Source organism: Mirounga leonina, unplaced genomic scaffold (assembly GCF_011800145.1).
Source record: "Mirounga leonina isolate KUSES-001 unplaced genomic scaffold, KU_Mleo_1.0 Mir_151, whole genome shotgun sequence".
NCBI classification, from domain to species: domain Eukaryota; kingdom Metazoa; phylum Chordata; class Mammalia; order Carnivora; family Phocidae; genus Mirounga; species Mirounga leonina.
This window is the reverse complement of record NW_023270377.1, coordinates 58506276-58526557: the sequence shown is the minus strand read 5'-3', so window position 1 is coordinate 58526557 and position 20282 is coordinate 58506276. Positions and strand designations below refer to the sequence as shown.

At 38.6% G+C, this 20282-nt stretch overlaps 1 protein-coding gene across 3 annotated transcripts in view; it reads left to right on the top strand.

Moving 5' to 3' along the window:
• PDK1 (pyruvate dehydrogenase kinase 1) overlaps nucleotides 1-20282 on the top strand; it is an 89061-nt gene that overhangs the window by 28820 nt on the left and 39959 nt on the right. For 2 of the 3 annotated variants that reach the window (XM_035007760.1, XM_035007759.1), the window contains one exon: nucleotides 265-2901. The exons of the other annotated variant lie outside the window; for it this stretch is intronic. In XM_035007760.1, the coding sequence (XP_034863651.1) occupies nucleotides 265-405 (141 nt within the window). In that variant the 3' untranslated portion in view covers nucleotides 406-2901. Of the gene's footprint in view, nucleotides 1-264; nucleotides 2902-20282 lie in introns of those variants that run through there. 3 annotated transcript variants of the gene reach the window in all.

Below are 20282 nucleotides of genomic sequence, written 5' to 3'. Positions count from 1 at the left end.
CATGTTTTTATAAGACACATCTCCTACACCTGTGTAAAATTTCAATCCAGCAGCTTCCAGGCTGGTTGGACAATTACTGCAAACAAAAAAAAAATCAATGTGCATACCACGCAGTGCCGTACACTTAGTAAATAATGCATTGCAAATATGTACACTGTTTCAAAATGTATGTAGATGGTGTGAATGATTAGTAAAATACAAATCCAATAAAGCACTCTTTAATTTCGAGTAACCTTTAGACTTAGGTCCCACTTTTTCTTTCAGGCTCTGTCAACAGAATCGATAGAGAGACTCCCAGTATATAACAAAGCTGCCTGGAAGCATTACAACACTAACCATGAGGCCGATGACTGGTGTGTCCCCAGCAGAGAACCAAAAGACATGACAACATTTCGCAGTGCCTAGATACACTTGGGACATCTGGAAAATCCAAATGTGGCTTTTGTATTAAATTTGGAAGGGGTGACGTTCAGAACTACATTATACCAAATACTTCCCATGTTATTTTCAAAATTAACTATTTGGGTAGAATAAATGGAAAGTGAATTCCATTTATGTCTGTTAAACTTCCTAAAAGATGAAATTGTACCTATTTTGCACTTATATTTTCACAGTTAATTGAACATATTTTTAAACAACTGTAGTTTGGGTCAACTTTCTTCTTTATGGTAGACTTCAGAAGCATGGAACTCTTTGGGTTTCTACAGAAAGCTCTGTGGTTTTTAAAAAACTTTTCATTTATGTGTGTTAGAAACCTTTTCTTAATGATCCTGATTAGCTAGTTAGCCATCCACCTGTCCTTTGGAATTCTGCCATCCTTTATTAATGTGTAATGACAACTGTAATAAGATGGTCTTCGGATGTACCAGTGACTAAGTAGAGAAGTAAAGCGGAAAACAGTTGCCCTGTAAACAGCACCAGCCACCTTTCAGCGTCTACATGCATCATATTCACTCTGAAGTTGATTTTTCATTTTTTAATTTCACTGCAGAGCATTGTAATAGGTTCCCTGTGGAGCTAAGCCAAGATTGTAGGCAATCTACTCTGAATGTGCTTGTGATTAATCCAGGGGGAGATTTTTATACTAAAAACAAACCAGCAGCTGCTAAAATTCTAGAGAAGAAATTAAGGTCAAAGCAGTGAGTCCACAAAATTGAACTATCGATTATTGAGATTACCTGGGGGAGCTTTTGAGAGACAGAATTTTTCTCAGTCTTACTCCAGACACAGAGAATCAGATTCTCCATGGCTGGAGCCCAGAAATCTCAATTTTTAGAATGCTTCCCAGGTGAATCTGATGCCCCACCTAGTTAGGAAACCACTCTTTTAAAGTAAGTCATGATACCACATTTGCTAAAGTAAGAGAGATCTTTAGGTTTTGATTTTCACTTATTGCAAGGTCAGGCTTCTAGACTCCAGGAGAGACCAGCACTCTCAGCCCTGCTGCAAAAGCAGGAGACAAATTGACTACATGAGAACACTCAGGTAACCGAAGAATCAGAACCGTGAGTGCACAAGTATTGATGAAGAACATATATTTTATAAGAAATATCTAGACTTTGTTATCAGGAAAATTTCAACTAGGGCTTTTCAACAATTCTTTGCATTCATATGGTGATTTGTAGCTTACAAATACTTTGGTATAATATGATAACTCTATTGGGCTTTATAACAGATACAGAGCAGGTGGTATCATCCTTGTTTTGAGACTCAAAGTGTGGCCTAAAGCTGTACAGAATTGGAGTCAGGGCCTGAGCTGTCTCTGCCGATCGCTGTCAGCCGCTGAGTCTGGGAGACCGTGAAGTTAGGAGACTATGCTGTTAGTCATACCTCAGCTTTTAAGGTGACAGGGAAATATACTGAAAATAAATTTTAAAGTAAGATTCTAAATATTTAAAGAACAGCTTTACTACTTAAATGCGGGAATTTTATCTGGAAAATGCATTGGGTTGAAACACCTCATTCTCAAAAGGATTACGTAAGTTTAATAATTCTATATAAATTTGTAAATCAGAAGGGATGGAAAAGGACAGTTAGTCCAGGATCCTCATGTGAGAGGTGATAGTCCTGAGACTCAGGGTGTGTGGTTTGCCCAGGGCTTCTTAGGTAATTTGACCAAATGTCTGGAAAAAGAGATCTTTTACCCAATCTATCATTCCTTAATTATGGATTTTATGAAAAATAATAGGATATGCTAGTGGATGATTTAGATTAATTCAAGGTATTGCAGTTTTTTAGCTTTAAATTACACTTTTTTGGTAATGATGAAATATTTTATAATCCTTTGAATCAATACTTTCTTTCCTAAATGAGACATTTGTACAACTGACATAAACTTGATGTTTTACTTATGAAACACTTCCCCTCTCCCCCCCAAATTACAGTTTTTCTCTGTTTATGAGCTAAGAAATGATGTTTTTAAAGCAAAAGTGAAATGTGTTCCTTCAGCTTCTTTTTAAGGTATAACAGCTTTCTTACTTTGTTATGTGGTAATGGACAGAAAATTACATACAAAAATATTGGGGGGGTAGCATTCTCCTCAATGGTTTCAAATCATTGTGCTACCTGGTAAGTTTTTAGATTCTTACACTGTTTTGTCCACCAGCATTTAGTGTGATGCCATGTAGATATAGAAGTATACAGAAGGATAAGAAGTGGATACTGAGTGACTTTTTTTAATAACCTGGGCATTTAATAAATGTGCCAACATTTTTTAAGAAGATTCGCAAAATACTCTGCCCTATCCTTAAAATGCTGGCTGGCTTTAGATGTCTTCATACTTAATAGTGATCACTTTCTTGCACTGTGAAGTTTTTACATGAAGATGTTGAAGTAGAAGTCTACCATATTATTTTATAAAATGTTTTGTGTGTGGCAATAAACTGAAAACATGGATCAACTCTTATTTTGAAAATTAATTGGGTCAATTTAGGGTTTTTTAAATATAATTATATTTTTTAAATTAAAATCTCTCCCATCATCAAGGGTCAGTGTTCTATAAACACTCAAATAGTTGTACCTAGATGGCTCACACTGAGTCTCGCTGTCTTCAGTAGAGGAAATGTTTGGAACTTGGATTTCCAATGTGTATATTCTAATGGAGAAGGCAAGGCAAGAAGTAAAATTTGTATGGTTTGAGTTATCCCAGATTTTCATTATCCAAAACCCACCGACTTACTGCATAAGTGAAGATCTTCTGTGATTTTGAAAGGTTATATTAATGTGCTCTTTGAATAAGTTTTCACAATATAAGTAACTGTAGGAAAGGTCTTAATTTAACTAGCCTTACCCTCTGTACCAGTTGAAGAGTCAGAACTAAATCTAGTCAAAGATAGATTCCTGTCTTTATTCCTAAATAATGGGACATGACTACAACTTCCCATCATTGTTAAATCCAACAAGCTCCATAACAAACTCCATAGAAAAACTGGGGAAACAAACTACTAGTGTTCCTGTCCCTTTGTGGCCTCTAAATGGCTAATCAGAGAGGAAGCCAAAAATCAGTCAACCAGTTTCAGTGTGTGTCTTCAATTCCTTTGTCATAATGTAAAGTTTTAATAGATAGGTAATCAGGATTGAGCTTAGCTGGTTTGCAAACAGGGCTTTTCCTGGAGGAACATTTCATCGTATGGATTAACTTCTGACCCCAATGATTAATCTTCTTACAGCCAAGCCCAATGCTTGAAAAAAATACTATAATGAGGTGTGAAGGAATTTATATATTTCAAAAAAGAACCTACGCTGGTTTGCTTAGTTCAGGCATCCTAAAACTACTGCCCCTTTGTTCTGTTTACATGTTTGGAAAGAATTAGACAATACCATGCACTTTTTCCTGGAGACTTCATATTTCTTTAGTGATTGCTAACCATAGGATTTTAACAGGAAAAGATAAGATTGCCTGTTTTGTTTCTTTAATTTACAACGTGAACCTTAATCTGTATTTATATATATAAGAACAGTGCTTGTCACTTAGTAAACACAATATAGGTGTATATTATTATCATTCTTATTAATACTCTTTCCTCATTGGGGCCAATATTGTACATGGTTATACACAGTCCAACTGTAATTTTAAAAAGTTTTTCAGCAATGAGGTTGCATTTTAGTGGGTTTGGAATGTGTTTCTAGGTCCCTTCATTCTGATGCAAGATAGCCTGTTTTTCCTGCAGAACTTTAGACCTTTTTTCTTATCTTGCAAAAGCTGTTGTTTTTATTAGGGAATAGTGAACAGCTATCTCTTACTCTATTAAATTATAGATTTTTGAGCAAAAATATACAAGTTTCATTCCAGGAAGGTAAACCAGAGAAACTTCATTTGAATGTTACATTCATTTGGGAGTTATTTTCTGAAAGTCTAGAAGTGCACTTCCTGCAGTTGTCACATAGAATATTGTCAGGAATTCTGTAGTTTTGAATGGAAATGTTGACATCAGTTTCTAATACATTTAAAATGGTGAAAATTTCCTTTCAGAAACAGTTTATGAGGGCAGGACATTTTTAAAGTTTAATTCAAATATAAAAGGCCCCAGTATTCTTGCCATGGTTGTATACTTTGATGTCTTCCATTATAGAATTCAAAATATAACAGTTAATAGAGTTATAATACTGTGTAAAAATATCTATTTGTCCAAAAACTTTAAAAAGTCCATCTGATTACATAACTGAAATAGAATGAGAGAAACCGAATGTCATTTATTTTATTCTATTACAGTATAAAAGTCATCTGATTTGGTAGGAACTATTTCTTTTCATCATTTACTCTCAATATTTCCAGTAATGCCCAGTACATAGGAGGCCCTTACAAGCGTATGTTCTGTGAATGCGTAATGAGTCATGAATTCAACATGTGCCCTTTCTCAAAATGATAGCTCACACAAAAATGAATCAGTACAATAAAGAAAACTATAGGTAGTAACCAGCACAAGAAACCTAGCAAAAGGACAAAATACAGAAGAAAAGAAGTTGAAGGAGTAGCAAAACTGCACTACTAAACCTATGGGTTTCTTTCAGAGTATCAAGCTGTAAATGAGCAAAGGCATTTCGGGTAGGTGTGGCAGCAAGTAGCCGGAGGCCGTACCTCCGGGGAGGGATACTGCCAGAGAAATCAGTGGCAAGGCCAACCAGGGAAAAAAGGCCCCAATGAACAGTATCTAGATAAAAACAAGAAGATATAACTACAAACAGATTGAAAATAATCGTAAGAATACCATTAACTTTATGATCGAAATTTTGAAAATGTAAGAGAAATGGATTCATCTAAGAGATATTGGCAATTTAAATCAACCAATAACTACTAAGGGAATCAGTAATCCTAAGGACATCTCACCAAAAGACAATTTAAAGGTGAATTTTGGGTGCCTGGGTGGCTCAGTTGGTTAAGCGACTGCCTTAAGCTCAGGTCATGATCCTGGAGTCCCAGGATTGAGTCCCACGTCAGGCTCCCTGCTCAGGAGGGAGTCTGCTTCTCCCTCTGACCTTCCCCCTCTCATGTGCTCTCTCTCTCTCATTCTCGCTCTCTCAAATAAATAAATAAAATCTTTAAAAATAAATAAATAAATAAATAAAGGTGAATTTTATCAAATTATCAAGAAGCTGGTAATTCTGATCTTAAACTTTCAGAGAATAGAAAAGAAAGAAAGCCACCTAATCAATTTCATAAAGTTTGTAAAATCTCAAAGCTAAACCTGATCATGCACAGTGTGGAAAATTAATTTATACACTAATCTTATGAACACAGAGGAAAAGTTTTCCAGTAAAATAGCAGCAAACTGACATAATAGTGTATAAAAAATAATGCATCACTAAGTGTGGCACTTCCCAGGAATCCAAAGATGTTTCAATATCTGAAGAATTTGTGTAATTTATCATACTACAAGTTAAAATTCGGACAGAAAATACTATTTTATTATTTTGAAGTAGAATTTAGTCATAATTACAATTGCTTGACTCACTATACAGGCCACTGTTGGATGTTACAATAAACCGTGGATAGTGGTAGTCAGATGTAAGACATACCCTGGAATTGTCTGTTGGGTTGAGTCCATGTTAGCCCTGCCATGGAAAATGTAATTAGTACTATGTCCAGAGCCTCACCATTTGCCAGGTAGAAGCTCTAGCCTGGGGATTCCTCCTCCTAACTCTGGTCCGATACTTTGAAACATGGAAAAAAGAAACATCCAATGTCTTTGTATTTGGGCAAACATAAAGTTTATAAAAGGGCCTAGTGTTTTTGACAAGTACATTTGTTTGATAAACCTTAGCCTTTCTCACTCTGGAGTAGCAAATCTTCATTTTGGAGAAAAGTCTCCCTTTCATCTCAAAATCAATTAAGCTTCAGCGACCAACAAAAGCAAACAATAGGAACGATCACCAATTAGGAACCATCAGGCAATTGCTCTTTTTCTGTAGTGCACAGCTGACCTTGATCTTTGTTATTGATCAGGGTATGTTTTCACAAAGACTTAGTTAACAAATGGAAGGTACAGTGAAGTCCTTGTAAGCAATGCTTCTCAAACATCAATGTGCACAAGAAACACCTAGGGATCTTGAGAAAGCACAGATTTCTGATTCAGCAAGTCTGAAGTGGGGTTTGAGATTCTGCATTTCGAACAAGTCTCTAGGTGATACTGATGCTGCTGGGCCATGGACCACACTTTGAATAGCAAGGGTGGGATAAACTGCTATCAGTATCCCAAAAGACTAACTGAAGAGATTAAACCAGGTGCAGTGTAAGTGGGGAGCCAGATAGATCTGGTAATCTGATTCTAAGAGTATTAAGAAGGGCTAGGATGGATCCATTCCTGATACTCCGAATACTTGGCGGGTGTACCCATGACCTTGAGATCCAGTCTCATTAGTTAACTCTGGTAAAATCTGGGTTAAAAGGATCTTACCCAGTGGAACATGTAACTAGTGAAAGTCCTGGTTAATGCAAGGAAGTGATGCCCGTGTGTAAAGTTCATCTTCATATTCATTTCATGGGAGATTATGGGTGATGACAGCAACTTTTGGTGGATAATGATAGTTTCACTAACCTCCTTATTGTCTGCTCCAGGCAATAAGCAAAGTCTTCTGGTAGTGGGAAGCACGGGCCCAAGTGCTGGCACTGACAGCAGTGTGAGATAGACAGGACTTGGTATAGTGTGAGAAAGACAGTGACTTTCCCTGATGAACTTGCATGTGGATCTAGTCTCCAGGGTATATAGCTCTTGACAGGGCACATCAAAGATAGCTGATAAGACCTCTTATACCTGTGAAGGTAATTTTTGCAGTAATTTAGCAGATGATGCAGTAATTGAGCATAATCTAATACATGACTGTCCTGTGAGTGGGTGACTACTGAGGGTACAGTGAAGGAAAGTTAGTTTATGACCTGGCTGGAAAAGTGGGCTGTCCTTGTCACTATTAATGGGTAAAAACGTTCAAATCGATATGTGGAAAAATCCTGCTGAGGTTTTGATTGTGGCATGTTAAATCTGCAGATCAATTTGAGAATTTATATCTTGACAACACTGAGTCTTTCAATCTACATATCTCAATTTACTTAGATCGTCTTTGATTCCTTTCATCAGCGTTTTGTAGCCTTCAGCATACAGATCCTGTACTTTGTTAGATTTAAATCTACGTATTTCATTTTTCAGAGCTAATAAAAATATCCTTTAAAAATCTTTTTGTTCTCTAATTTTTCATTGCTAGTACGTCCCCCTTAAAATCTCCAGTACATCACCTCAGAATAAATCATGGCTTCTGAGTTTTACTAGAGATAGCTGAATAAGATAGTTTCCCATGTATTCCTTTGGTCCTTGATGTGGTCTTCATTATTGAGTAAATGGCAACATGTCCAATCAATGTCATGCTGCCCAAAGCTGACCATGCCTGCCTTTCTAGTCCCCTCCATTTAGACTATCATTTTGACTTCACTTGGAGGGTCAGCAGTATAATTTCACTGTCCTGCCTAAGGGCTGTTGAAATTTTCTTGTCTTGTGCCACAATATGGGGTGGCCAGACCATTTCTCTAGTTCTGTCTTTAACTGGGATTATCTTGGAGCTTTATATTGATCATGTTCTTATCCAAGCATCATCAGGGGCATCGATCTCTGATGCCCTTCTGTCACTCACCTCCATAATGACAGACAGGAGATGGCTTATTAAGCAAGTATAAGGTTCAAGGTCTCAGCCCTCAGCTATTTGTAGGTGTCATGCTTGACATTTCTTGAGGCTTTTAGAGAAAAAATTTGCCTCTATGGACTCCTCTCTTTAAGAAGGAAACATGAGGGGCGCCTGGGTGGTTCAGTCGTTAAGCATCTGCCTTCGGCTCAGGTCATGATCTCAGGGTCCTGGGATCGAGCCCCACATCGGGCTCCCTGCTCTCCAGGAAGCCTGCTTCTCCCTCTCCCACTCCCCCTGCTTGTGTCCCCTCTCTGGCTGTGTCTCTCTCTGTCAAATAAATAAATAAAATCTTTAAAAATTAAAAAAAAGAGAAACATGGGCAGGGGCGCCTGGGTGGCTCAGTGGTTTAAGCATCCGACTCTTGATTTTGGCTCAGGTCATGGTCTCAGGGTTGTGAGATCAAGCCCTGCATTGGGCTCCGTTCTGGGCATGGAGCCTCCTTAAGATTTTCTCTCTCCCGGGTGCCTGGGTGGCTCAGTCGTTAAGCGTCTGCCTTCGGCTCAGGTCATGATCCCAGGATCGAGTCCCGCATCGGGCTCCCTGCTCAGCGGGAAGCCTGCTTCTCCCTCTCCCGCTCCCCCTGCTTGTGTTCCTGCTCTCGCTATCTCTCTCTCTGTCAAATAAATAAAATCTTTAAAAAAAAAAAAAAAAAAAAGATTTTCTCTCTCCCTCTGCCCCTCCCTCCACCCCCCTAAAAAAAAATCTAGGAAACATGGGATTGGTTGGCCCATTTAGTTACTAGCACACCTTTATTACACTTCCCAGCATCTTACTCCAGTCCATCCATTTGGTTCTGTGTCAGTCTTCTACCTATAAGTGAGGGCCACTCGGGGCACAACACAGGAGGCACAACAGGAGACACAAGACAGAAGTGAATATCATAATGCCTCCTTCTATTCTACTCTGAGCGGTCAAGGACACTGAAGGCCTTTGTGTAGGATACACATGCCTACAGGAGCCTCTGAGCTTAAAGATATGCATGTAGACCTACATAGACTACTCATTGGTCCACCCTCTCTATCTGAGTCAGTGCTCTGTGCTCATTAAAGCTGCACCTAATAGGTTTCCTTAGATTTTAATATTAATCTATGTCCCATTAAGGCCAATATTAACTGTTACAAAATAAAATCACCCACTTTGCTTTTCTCTAGCCAACACAGGGGTGGGATCTGTGGAATGATATTTACTACCTGTTTGAAAAGAAGTAGGTGAATATCAGCATGTAGAAATTCCCTAACCACCCACTCCCCTCAAGAACGTGGTAGATGCCATAACTTGTACAGTCCAGATCACCATTCTCCCCGAACCCTATGTGCCACATTACACACACACACAGTTTGTGTGACCATAAAACTCTTTACTATTATAGATAAAAATCATTGACTTCTGTGGATACCCCAAAGATGGCATCTCTGGTGCCCCTGCTTAGTCCTATGTCTAAATGGGCCAATGGTCAATCATACTTCCTGGGAATGTGGTGCCTGGGGAGGTGAATGCAGGCCAGTCTAACAACAAATGACAGATTTGAGTATACAGTCTAATTTGGAGTACATAGTCCAAATATTGATTTGCCCCAAGCAGAAATTGGGTACTGTAGCAAAACCAAGCTTTTGCCTGCATCATCTGGGAAGTAAAAGGTACAAGATCTCCTCTCTCTTAGAACTTAATCAAATTCTCAGTCAGTGTCCACAGCATCCACGTGGCAAGGATGATGTAATAAATGCTTGCTATTCTTGTGGTAGCCCACCGTCTTTTGAAGGGTCTTTCTGTATCTTAGTAAACCTCCATGTTGCGAGTATTGCTCCCTTAAGTCTCCTTTGCTGCTAGAATACAGACAGTACCTTGGGTGTTGACAATTAGAAACATATGCAACGTGAAGGACAAGCTCTGTGCAGTTTCCCATATTGCTGGCGTGAGCTGTGGCACCTCTGTCTTGCTTTCAGAAGAGGGCATCGTGGTTGCAAGGTCAAGTTCCTGAATCAGAAATGGCAACAGTGCTGCTACTGGGAGATGCTGCAGTGAAGTCGAGTTCCCAGGTTTCTCAGGGGTGACAGAAGAGTCGTGATTTTTTTTCTCCCCCCCTCTTTTTTTTTAAAACTTTTTTTTTCTTGTCGAGGTGAAATTCACACAACGTAAAACCGTTTTCAAGTGCGGTTCAGTGGCACTCAGGACATTCACTCTCTATCTAGGTCGTACAACCAACACCTCTATCTAGTTCCAAAACATTTTCATCACCCCACAAGGAAACCTTGCATCCATTAAGCAGTGGTAGTTTCTTTCTCATGTTAATTTTTGTAGCATGGTTTGGGATATTATTCTTGGGAACTTACCCAGGAGTTCTTTTCTACAGTGGTATAATTATGCAAGAGCAAAAATATACAAGGGTAAGTCTATAGAAACAGTTTGTGCCTAAATTAGCTCTTGGACATATTGTCTTCAAAGGAATGTTTCAAACCAGCCAGAGACTAACATCAACATGCTTATATTTTGAGTCTATTTTCAATTAACAATCCAAAATAGTAAGTGCATTGGTTTTTTATGAGTTTGGAAATAGAATCAAACAACTGTGAAAATATAGTTGGGTAAGTCGTGTCTGCAGTTCTGTCCAAAACCACCGCGGGTCACCTTCTCTCTAAGGCGCAGTTTGAACCGGTTGAGGTATAGACTTGGACATGCCTCCAGCTGTCTTGCACCCCTCCGCCTGCCTCACACCAAAACGAGATGTGCTATTGCCCCAGGGCAAGCCAGCTCTCACTGCGTGGGTGGTGCAATCACTGCAGCCCCAGGCCGTCAGCCAACGCCAAGTTCCCTGTTCCTTCTGACTACAGGGATGGCATGAGATGGCAAGGGCAGGCACGTGATGGCAAATCCAAAGGGCGCTGGGAATGAGGTTGGCCAGACTCCAAGTAGAGGTTGGTCCTGTGTCTGGCATAGCAGGGCCAGCCCTAGAGGAGTAGTTTCGGCAGGAGCCCACCTCAAGCACCTGCAGGCAGCAGGGGAAAGAAGCAGTGGGTGCAGGAGGAGCAGTGAGTGAGGGAAATCTCAGTGGGGGAATAATCACTGGCAACTGACATTTGGAAGCTGTAGCTTTCATTTCAGGACAGTCCCCATATCCAGTGGATACTCACCCTCCAACGTGTTTCTTGGGCAATTATCTAGAAAAGAATATTTTTTAAAAGAGCTGTGTTCAGTGTTAGACTTCAGTTGTTCAAGCAGTATCATATGGTTTGTGGGTTTTGTAGTATAAAGCAAAGTCTGAATTAAGGATCATTAATAGTAGCCTACTTAATACGTGACTCAGCTGAGGGTGAGGCTCCTAATGCAAAATGATCGAATAAAAGGTAAATTTAAAAGTCCCATCACACTAAATTGTGCAAGTGTTTATGACTCTTTGTGCTCTTAGTCCGTCCATGGAAAACCAAATCCATAGATTTACCAGTGGCTATTTTACCACCCCCAAACTTATTTTTTATTCTTTTGAGTTTTATCTTTTCACTTACTCAATTTTCTTCTGTTTGATTAAAATCTCTACTGTTCTTCTCTATTATATGTTACTCATTTTTGTGTGAGGCACTTAAACCCTTTGAAAAAAATTAAAGTCTATTTAATTTATTATTGTTTATCTACTGAAATATATTTTTGAGTGCCTACTGTATACCAGGCATAATGAAAGGCACTGGGACAAAAGGATGGCTTTTCCAGGTCACAGAATTAAATTTATCTTTCTCCAAATCATTTAATAGCCACTCAGTTGATTGGGTTTCATTTTTAGTTAGAAAATTTGGAGGGTCAGGGCACCAGGGTGCCTCAGTTGGTTAAGCATCCGACTCTTGATTTCAGCTCAGGTCATGATCTCAGGGTCCTGAGATCAAGTCCCATGTGGGGCTCTGTGCTCAGTGCAGAGTCGGCTTGTCCTTCTCCCTCTGTTCCTCCCCCCACATGCTCTCTCTCTCTCTCTCTCAAATAAATAAATAAATAAATAAATAAAATCTTTAAAAGTAAATAAATAAAAGAAAGAAAAAAGAAATTCTGGAGGCTCATAGATAATTGGATATTTTCTCTCTTTAAAAAAGATTTTACTTATTTATTTTATTTTTAAAGATTTATTTATCTGGGGGGAGGGGCGGAGGAAGAGAGAATCTCCAGCAGACACCCTGCTGAATGAGGAACCCCACAAGGCTCTTGATCCCACAATGCCTGGATATTTTCATAAATTACATTCAACTGTATAATTTTGAATTTCTATAATGAAAAATCACATAAGTACCAAACCATGGAAGGTTATTGTGACTTATTACAGCAGGCAAAACTAAAAATATCCTTGCCTTAGAATCTGTTTTCTACAGGGGTAGAGTTCATAATGGGTGTTTTTGAGATACACTAAATGTACTTTTAATTTCAAATCAGCAGATAGCAGCACTTGATTTCAATTTGAGAGAAAGTTACAGAGGTAGTCTATGTAATGTTATGACAAGTACACTCAAAGCCTCCAGAAAATGATTCTTAAGGTGAAAACTTAACACATTCAAATTGAAGATACTCTGTTCTGTTTTAGAAGGGGGAACATAGAAGTACTTTGGTCAAGTACCTTTAATTTAACAAGGTAAAAGATACCTTTTACTACTCTTCAGTGTAAACAACTGGACTTTTTCCTGTTAAGGAGCATATAAAGCACAATCTGAAATTTTATTTACTATAATGGAAAGAAAATTTTATGTTTTTCTCTGATTAACTTTTCTCAGGTGGATTCTAAATAACATGAATTTGATTTACTGCAATTTGCAATATGAGTGCTGCAGGCACGAAATTATCCACTGAACTCTTTAAAATAAAGACCACACAGAAGAGGTTCTTCCAAACAACCCAAAGAAGTAAAAGGAAACATTCCTGTGTGCTAGGTTTATACAACGAGTATATGCATATTCTTAAATGCTCAGCATCATTGGAAAGCATGGCTATTCTACTGTTCATGTTTATGGTATTATCTCCAAAGGAAACTGAATTATCCATTCAACAAATGTGCTAGGCCCTGTGCTAAATACACAGCTTCCTGACATTGAGTACAAGTTGCCATAGACATTCACTTTCAATTTCCAGCTGAATGATCTCTTGTCCAGCTATACTTTTATTATGATTTCTGTAATATACTATTTCAGGCTTAGGTCCATTCAACAGCGGCTCTGTTTTGTTTTTAATCGTATATTATTTATTTATTTTCTTTTAAATTTTTTTTCCATTTTTAAAATTTAAATTCAATTAATTAACGTATAATGTATTATGGGTTCAGAGGTAGAGGTCAGTGATTCATCAGTCTTGTATAATACCCAGTGCTTATCACATCGCATGCCCTCCTTAATGTCTATATTTATTTATTTTCAAAGTAAGCTCCACAGCAAGTGTGGAGCCCAGTGCGGGGCTCGATCTCATGACCCTGAGATCAAGACCTCAGCTGAGATCAAGAGTCAGACGCTTAACCCACTGAGCCATCCAGGTGCCCCAATAGTGGCTCTTCTTGATTTGCCTTCCCTGAAATGGGTCTACTATGTCACTGATTAGTTGCCCCTTTTGTTCCATAGTTATCATTTGACAGAAAAATAGGCATCCAGTGTGTTCAGGCATCCCATCCCCAGCCCTGTGAGGCCCCCTTCAGAGCCCTGAGCACCAGGCACACAACACCTCCTTGGGGGTCCCAGCACCAGCCACGTGTGCTCCTTGTTGCACCAAGGGTTTTGTAGCCTCACATCTTTCCTTTTGTTCTCCAGCCTTGGATGGGACTGAAAAATTACTTTCTTGAAGGCATTAATCTTTGGGCCACCTCACAATGGCCTTGTTTTTCTTTCAGTTTTCTGTCATCTGTGTAATCAATTCCCCACATTAAATCTCCTCCTATTTGAAATACGTAATTTCCGTCTTCATTATTCTCTCTGACCAATACAGCTGTAAAAATAGCAAACATGTATCTTAAGCATTATTTCAACAGCAGAGGAAGGTTTTTATTTCTTAGGCTCCATGTTTGATTTCAAGTGAAATACTCGATAGGATCTTGGGGTTTGGGTGGCAAAAAATTGAATCATTTACTTTTAATAATTTAAAAACAGGGCCAAGAAAATCAGAGATTTAGGGTGGAAGAAGGAAAAGCAAATAAACCCCAACATTGCATTCAGCACTTCTTTGGATTCATGATTCCAAATGTTTGGTTCATGTCCATTTAACAAGTTAAATCCTGAGTATCAAATACTTTACATTCTATAAATGTAAATGTAAAATCAAATTACTGCTCAGATCTTCACATTATATGTGGCCCTCTCATTGAGTGTTTTCCTCTCTCCCTTCAAAATAGCCAAAAAGGGGGAAGTGGAAGATACAAGCTTCCAGTTATGGAATGAATAAGTCATGGGAATAGAAGGCACAGCATAAGGAATACAGTCAATGATATTGTAATAGTGATGTAACAGAACAGATGGCAGCTACACTTGTGAATATAGCATAATCTATAAACTTGTCAAATCACTAAGTTGTATACCTGAAACTAATGTAACATTGTATATCAACTATACTAAGAAAAAAATAGCCAAAAGGAGAATCACAAAATACCAAAACTCAACCAGGATGAACTAGATAATTAATCTGCATTGTCCTTTAACCATTACAGAAATGGAATATGTAATTTAAAAGTTTACAAAAAAGAATCTCCAGGCCCAGATAGTTTTGCTAGAGAATCCTACCAAACGTCAAGAAAAGTCAACATCAGTTTTATACAATCTTTTAAAAAAAAAATAGAAGAGCAGGGAACTCATTTTATAAGGCTTGGATTACTCTGATACCAGAACCAGACAAACAGTACAAAAAAAGAAAACTAAAGACCAATACCTCTCAAGAACTCAGATACAAAAATTCAACACAATATTAACAAATCTAATCCAACAATGTGCATAAAGAAGTACATAACATGAAGTATATACCATATCAAGTGGGATTTATTCCAACATGTAAGACTGGCTCAACATTTAAAAAATCAACATGATCCACTGTATAAGCAGACTAAAGAAGAAAAATCATATAATAATGTCAACTGACACAGAAAAAGCATTTGACAAAATCCATTCACATTCAAAATAGCCAGGGTCCCTACTTGGGATCTGATAGTGTTGACTCCACACTTAGGCAATTTTACCCATCCTTAATGCTCCCCTATGTAAAAACAATGCTTTCATATCTTATTTTGTGAAGTAAGAGGTTGGATTTTGAAAGAAATACATGGGTGAAAATTGTATAAATCAAACACAGATTTACTGCATCATAATTTTCCAAGCTGCAATTTAAAAATATCCTAAGAAAACAGTACTTTTCTGAATAAATAATGTGGTTGGAAAGTTCATAATTATTCCTATGGTATACACTTTGTTGGAGCTAATAAGTACAATAATATTTCTGTTTCCAAGATCCACCATTACACATTAACATTTGAATGAATACATTCATTATATGGCCAGGATAGCAATTTCCAGTTCCAGTACTAATGTACTTTCTGGCTAAAGTTGGAATTCTTAAGAGCAATTAACTAATTCATGAATTAATATTGCTTAGATATCAACCCTCTAGAACTAAATGAGATGATGTATGTAAAATGCTTAGCACATTTCCTGCCGTATAGTAAGTACATAATAAATGACGGGCATTAGTATCAGTACTGTAAACTAATGATGTCATGAAGTTTTCTACATTGATTACAGCCGTAGGTAAATTTTTTCTTTAAAAAATGTAAAGCATTTTCAAGCTATGGATAAGTTTCTCAAATGCAACATCCCATACACCAGGAACACTTTTATGCTTTTGTAAATCCGATTAACTCTGTCAATTAGAAGTTTGACTAGAAAGTAGATTTTCTCCATAGTGGATGGACTTCAGCATATACAGGCTGCGTGTGCATGTCAGTGAAAACACATACTGCCAGGCAGTGCTTTAATTAAAGCGTTTGCTACAGAGAAGTTGTGTCATTTGGGTTCTGTGCAACACAGATGCTGAGACAGAGTTACAAAGGCAAAGGTCTAGTGAGGGTTACCTAGAACAAAATTTAGAGATGAACTGGGGAGGAAGCAATATGGGACAGGAAGAACCTTTGACCATGATGCAGGCCTGACAGTCTTGATTAAAATAAGGGGCTGGCTAGGAGCAAAGATTGACCATGAGGACCCCCACTCAGGGCAGAAATGGCTGGTACCCTCTCCACACTCAGTCATTCACTGTGTGTGTGTGGCGGGGGGGGGGGGGGGGGGCCCTACCGGGGAAAGGCGGCCTTAACTTAAAAAAGTGAAGCCGAGCCAGAAGGTACCAACAGATGGAGCATGTGGGCTAACTGCATCCTTTACAGCTAGCCAGGAAGTCGCTGGGGGAGGATCTAAGCAGCACATCTCCATGACTTCCTCAGAACACATGCTGCAGAAACATATAGAAGTAAACTTCCTATTTGACCTTTTCTTGCTGCCTTTCTAGTACTCATCACTTTCTGTGTTAAGCCTCCATGTTAGCATGACTTTCACCACTTCCACGCCGCTCTCAGGCCCAGGGGAAATCATTCTGCTCCTCCCCAAGTTGCACTGGGGAGAGTTAGGATTTGTGAGGTTGTCCTGGGTTGCCTGGATACACCACCTAGACACTTCACTCATTCTTCTTCCAGGCATAAGAAAACTCTCATGCCTTGCCTCTTTCCCAGGGGTACCCACATTCTTCTCTGTTCTTGAATTTCCAAACTTATTGAGTGTTTCTCCTCTCTCTTCCTCCAGTCTGAACAAATTTATGTAGTTCAATAAATCACAGATGAAGAGGAAGGGAAGCAGGGGGTGTGACAGGATCGACAAAAGCAGACCCTGACTGCAGATAACATAATTTTTTCTCCATCTAATTTTTATGGCCTGAGTTCCCTCTGGGCCTAGAATATTTTTATGTCCAAAGGCACAAGCTTTAGAAATGTAAAAAGCCTTTTCTTTGCTTTTCTGCTGTAATAACCTTCCCCTGAGGCAATGAAGGCATTGACTAAATCCATTAAGAGCAAAGAGTAAAGGAAACTCAGAAAGGAAAATCTTAGGTAACATTTCAAAATATTATCCTGTCACAATTAACACCCAAGAATCCTAACAGGACCTGTGGATGAGGTCAGTGAAACTTTGTTATAGTCTTTGATCGTTTAGGGAGAAGGGAAAAAGACCAGATGATCAAAGTCAGGGGAAAAAAATCTCCATTTTTTTTTTTTAAGTCAGAAGAAAGAGGATGCTGCAAGTCATAGATTGGTAACCAAATGTTCCCATTTATCTGGGAAAATTCCAGACAAAACTCATCTCATTTCCTTTTTTTTTTTTTTTTTTTTTTTTTGGTAGTTTGTCTTAGTCAGGCAAAGGCCTTAAAATAAGGTATCTGGACTGCAGGAAATAATTTGACAGTCTCCAGAGATATCTCTATGAATAGGATGCAAAAATGAGGACCAGAAAACAGAGAAGCTGGTAGATTTGTAATACGATGAACCAGTATTCCCAGTGTGAACTGGAACATGGCCAAAGTCAAGTGGTCAAGATAGAGGTGGCTATGGAAACTATGACACATAAAGAAAGTTGAACAGAACTGAGGAGATGAAGCGTGAAGCCTGAAGAAGGGAACCCATGGTAACCTAAAGATGAGAAATTAAGCACCTGTTATGTGTAGGCTAGTTCTGTGGGGTTGAAAAGAAAAAACAAACTGGGAAAATTTCTGATAACTAGAATCTGTCTCAAAAGCAAACAAAAAAACAAACAACAAAAATAACCCCTAGGACATTGTGAGGTAGTATGTTTATCAGCAGCATGACGTTATGAAAGAGACTCATTCATTCTACTCAATTTACAGATTGCCTACATTCAAGTCATAGAGAAATACAGAATGAGATTAAATGACTTCCAAGAACTTCCACAATTCTGAGCAGCTATGATTCTGTTCTTAAAAAAAAGAGAGTGCTAAACCACAACCAAGAGAATTGCCAGATTTTTAAAAAAATGTTTTATATGATTTACAGAAAAACTAGTGATTCAGAAAGAGTTTTATAAAAGCCGTGGATACACCCAGAGTTGATTTTATGGCTCATGACTGGCAATATTAATGGAAGCACTAATAAAAGTTATGATATATAGTAATAAAACACCTAAGCATGGACTCATAAATCATATTCCAACAGGATAAGGAAGGTCGTTTTTCTTTTGTGATTTAATACAGTTTTCCACAGGAGACCTATAAACCCTCAGTAGAGGCTAAAGACTGAGGTTCAACCATGCCATTTCAAAGATAAAATAGCAATGAATATGTAGATATGAAAAAAAGTGACACTCTAGATTTACGAAGTGTAAATTGTTTAGTCACCCCACTTGATAGCATAAGAACACAGAAGGTTGCTTATTGGGTTCTCCTAACTTAAGATTTAATAAGTTGACTTTCTCCCATTCAACTCTACCAAAATTCTAGGCTGATGTTTGAGGAGGCATTAAAACATCCTAGGTCTAAGAATTCCTCATATCAGTGATGGTGAGCGCTGTGAATTGTGCAAGACTGTTGAATCACAGATCTCTACCTCCGAAACAAATAATACATTATATGTCAAAAAAAAAAAAAAAAAAAAAGAAGATAGCAGGAGGGGAAGAATGAAGTGGGCGAAATCGGAGGGGGAGATGAACCATGAGAGACGATGGACTCTGAAAAACAAACTGAGGGTTCTAGAGGGGAGGGGGGTGGGAGGATGGGTTAGCCTGGTGATGGGTATTAAAGAGGGCACATTCTGCATGGAGCACTGGGTGTTATACACAAACAATGAATCATGGAACACTACATCAAAAACTAATGATGTAATGTATGGTGATTAACATAACATAATAATAATAAAAAAAATACTAGGTTTGCTCACAGCCATTATTTTTGCATCTCAACCACTTACCCCTGCCATCTGGTATCACAGCTACCTTATTCACTCAGGAACTATTCCTCTGACACCTGATAGGGCTGTCAATCATAAGACCTTCCCACCCCTGTCTCGGGTATGACTCTGGCTGGCCAAATTTTCCCATCCACCTCGTGGTGGTTAATTTTCTGTGCCAATTTGACTGGACTAAAGGATGTCGAGATAGCTGGTAAAACATTATTTCTGGGTATGTCTGTGAGGGTGTCTCTGGAAGAGATTAACATTTAAATTGGAAGACCAAGTATAAGATCATCCTCACCAATTTGGGTGGGCATCATCCAATCCATCAAGGGGCCAAATGAAAGAGGCAAAAGAAGGGCAAATTCTTTCTCTCTCTGCTTGAGTTGAGACGTCCATCTTCTCCTGCCCATGGACATCAGTGCTCCTGGTTCCTGGGTTTTTGAACCCAGACAGGAATTTACATCATCAGCCACCCCCCTACCCCCACCCCATTTCTCAGGCCTTTGGACTTAAGACTGAATTATACCACCAGTTTTCCTGGTTATCCAACTTTCCCATGCTGTAGTATATGGGACTTCTTGGCCTCCATACCTATTGGTTCTGTTTCTCTGGAGAACCCTGACTAAAGCTTATCAGGACAGTGACTTGTCCAGAGGGTACTCCCATCTGACCCTAACCCTAACTCTTTTTCAGAGATTATTAGGGATGTTAAGAGGAGGCTTAGGTGAAGCTTTGGGGAAGCTTATCTCCTGTTATCACAAGCACTAGGGACTGTGTGAGTCTGGAGATATTGGGAACCCATCTTTGTCACTACAAGAAAAGAGATTCCCTGGGAGTAAACCAATGCAGAGAAAAGAAGAGTCAATAAATGGGAAGAAACAGAGGCCTGATAACATTCTTTGAGTTCCTGAATCCAGCTATGATTGAATCCATATGATGGCTTGCACTTTTCAGATTCACGAGACAATGAATTCTTGTCTGCTTAAACTAGTTTCAGTTCATTTCTGTCACTAGCAACCCTGAGTCCTAATTAATTAGCTATGACAGTTACTTTTATGTTACAGGTTTATCTCTATTACATTTTCTGGTAATTATCTTCAAAGAGCTAGTAACCTTGAGTAAGAGACCTTTTCACTGACAACTTAGAGAGGACTCATTTCATTTACTTATTTTTGAA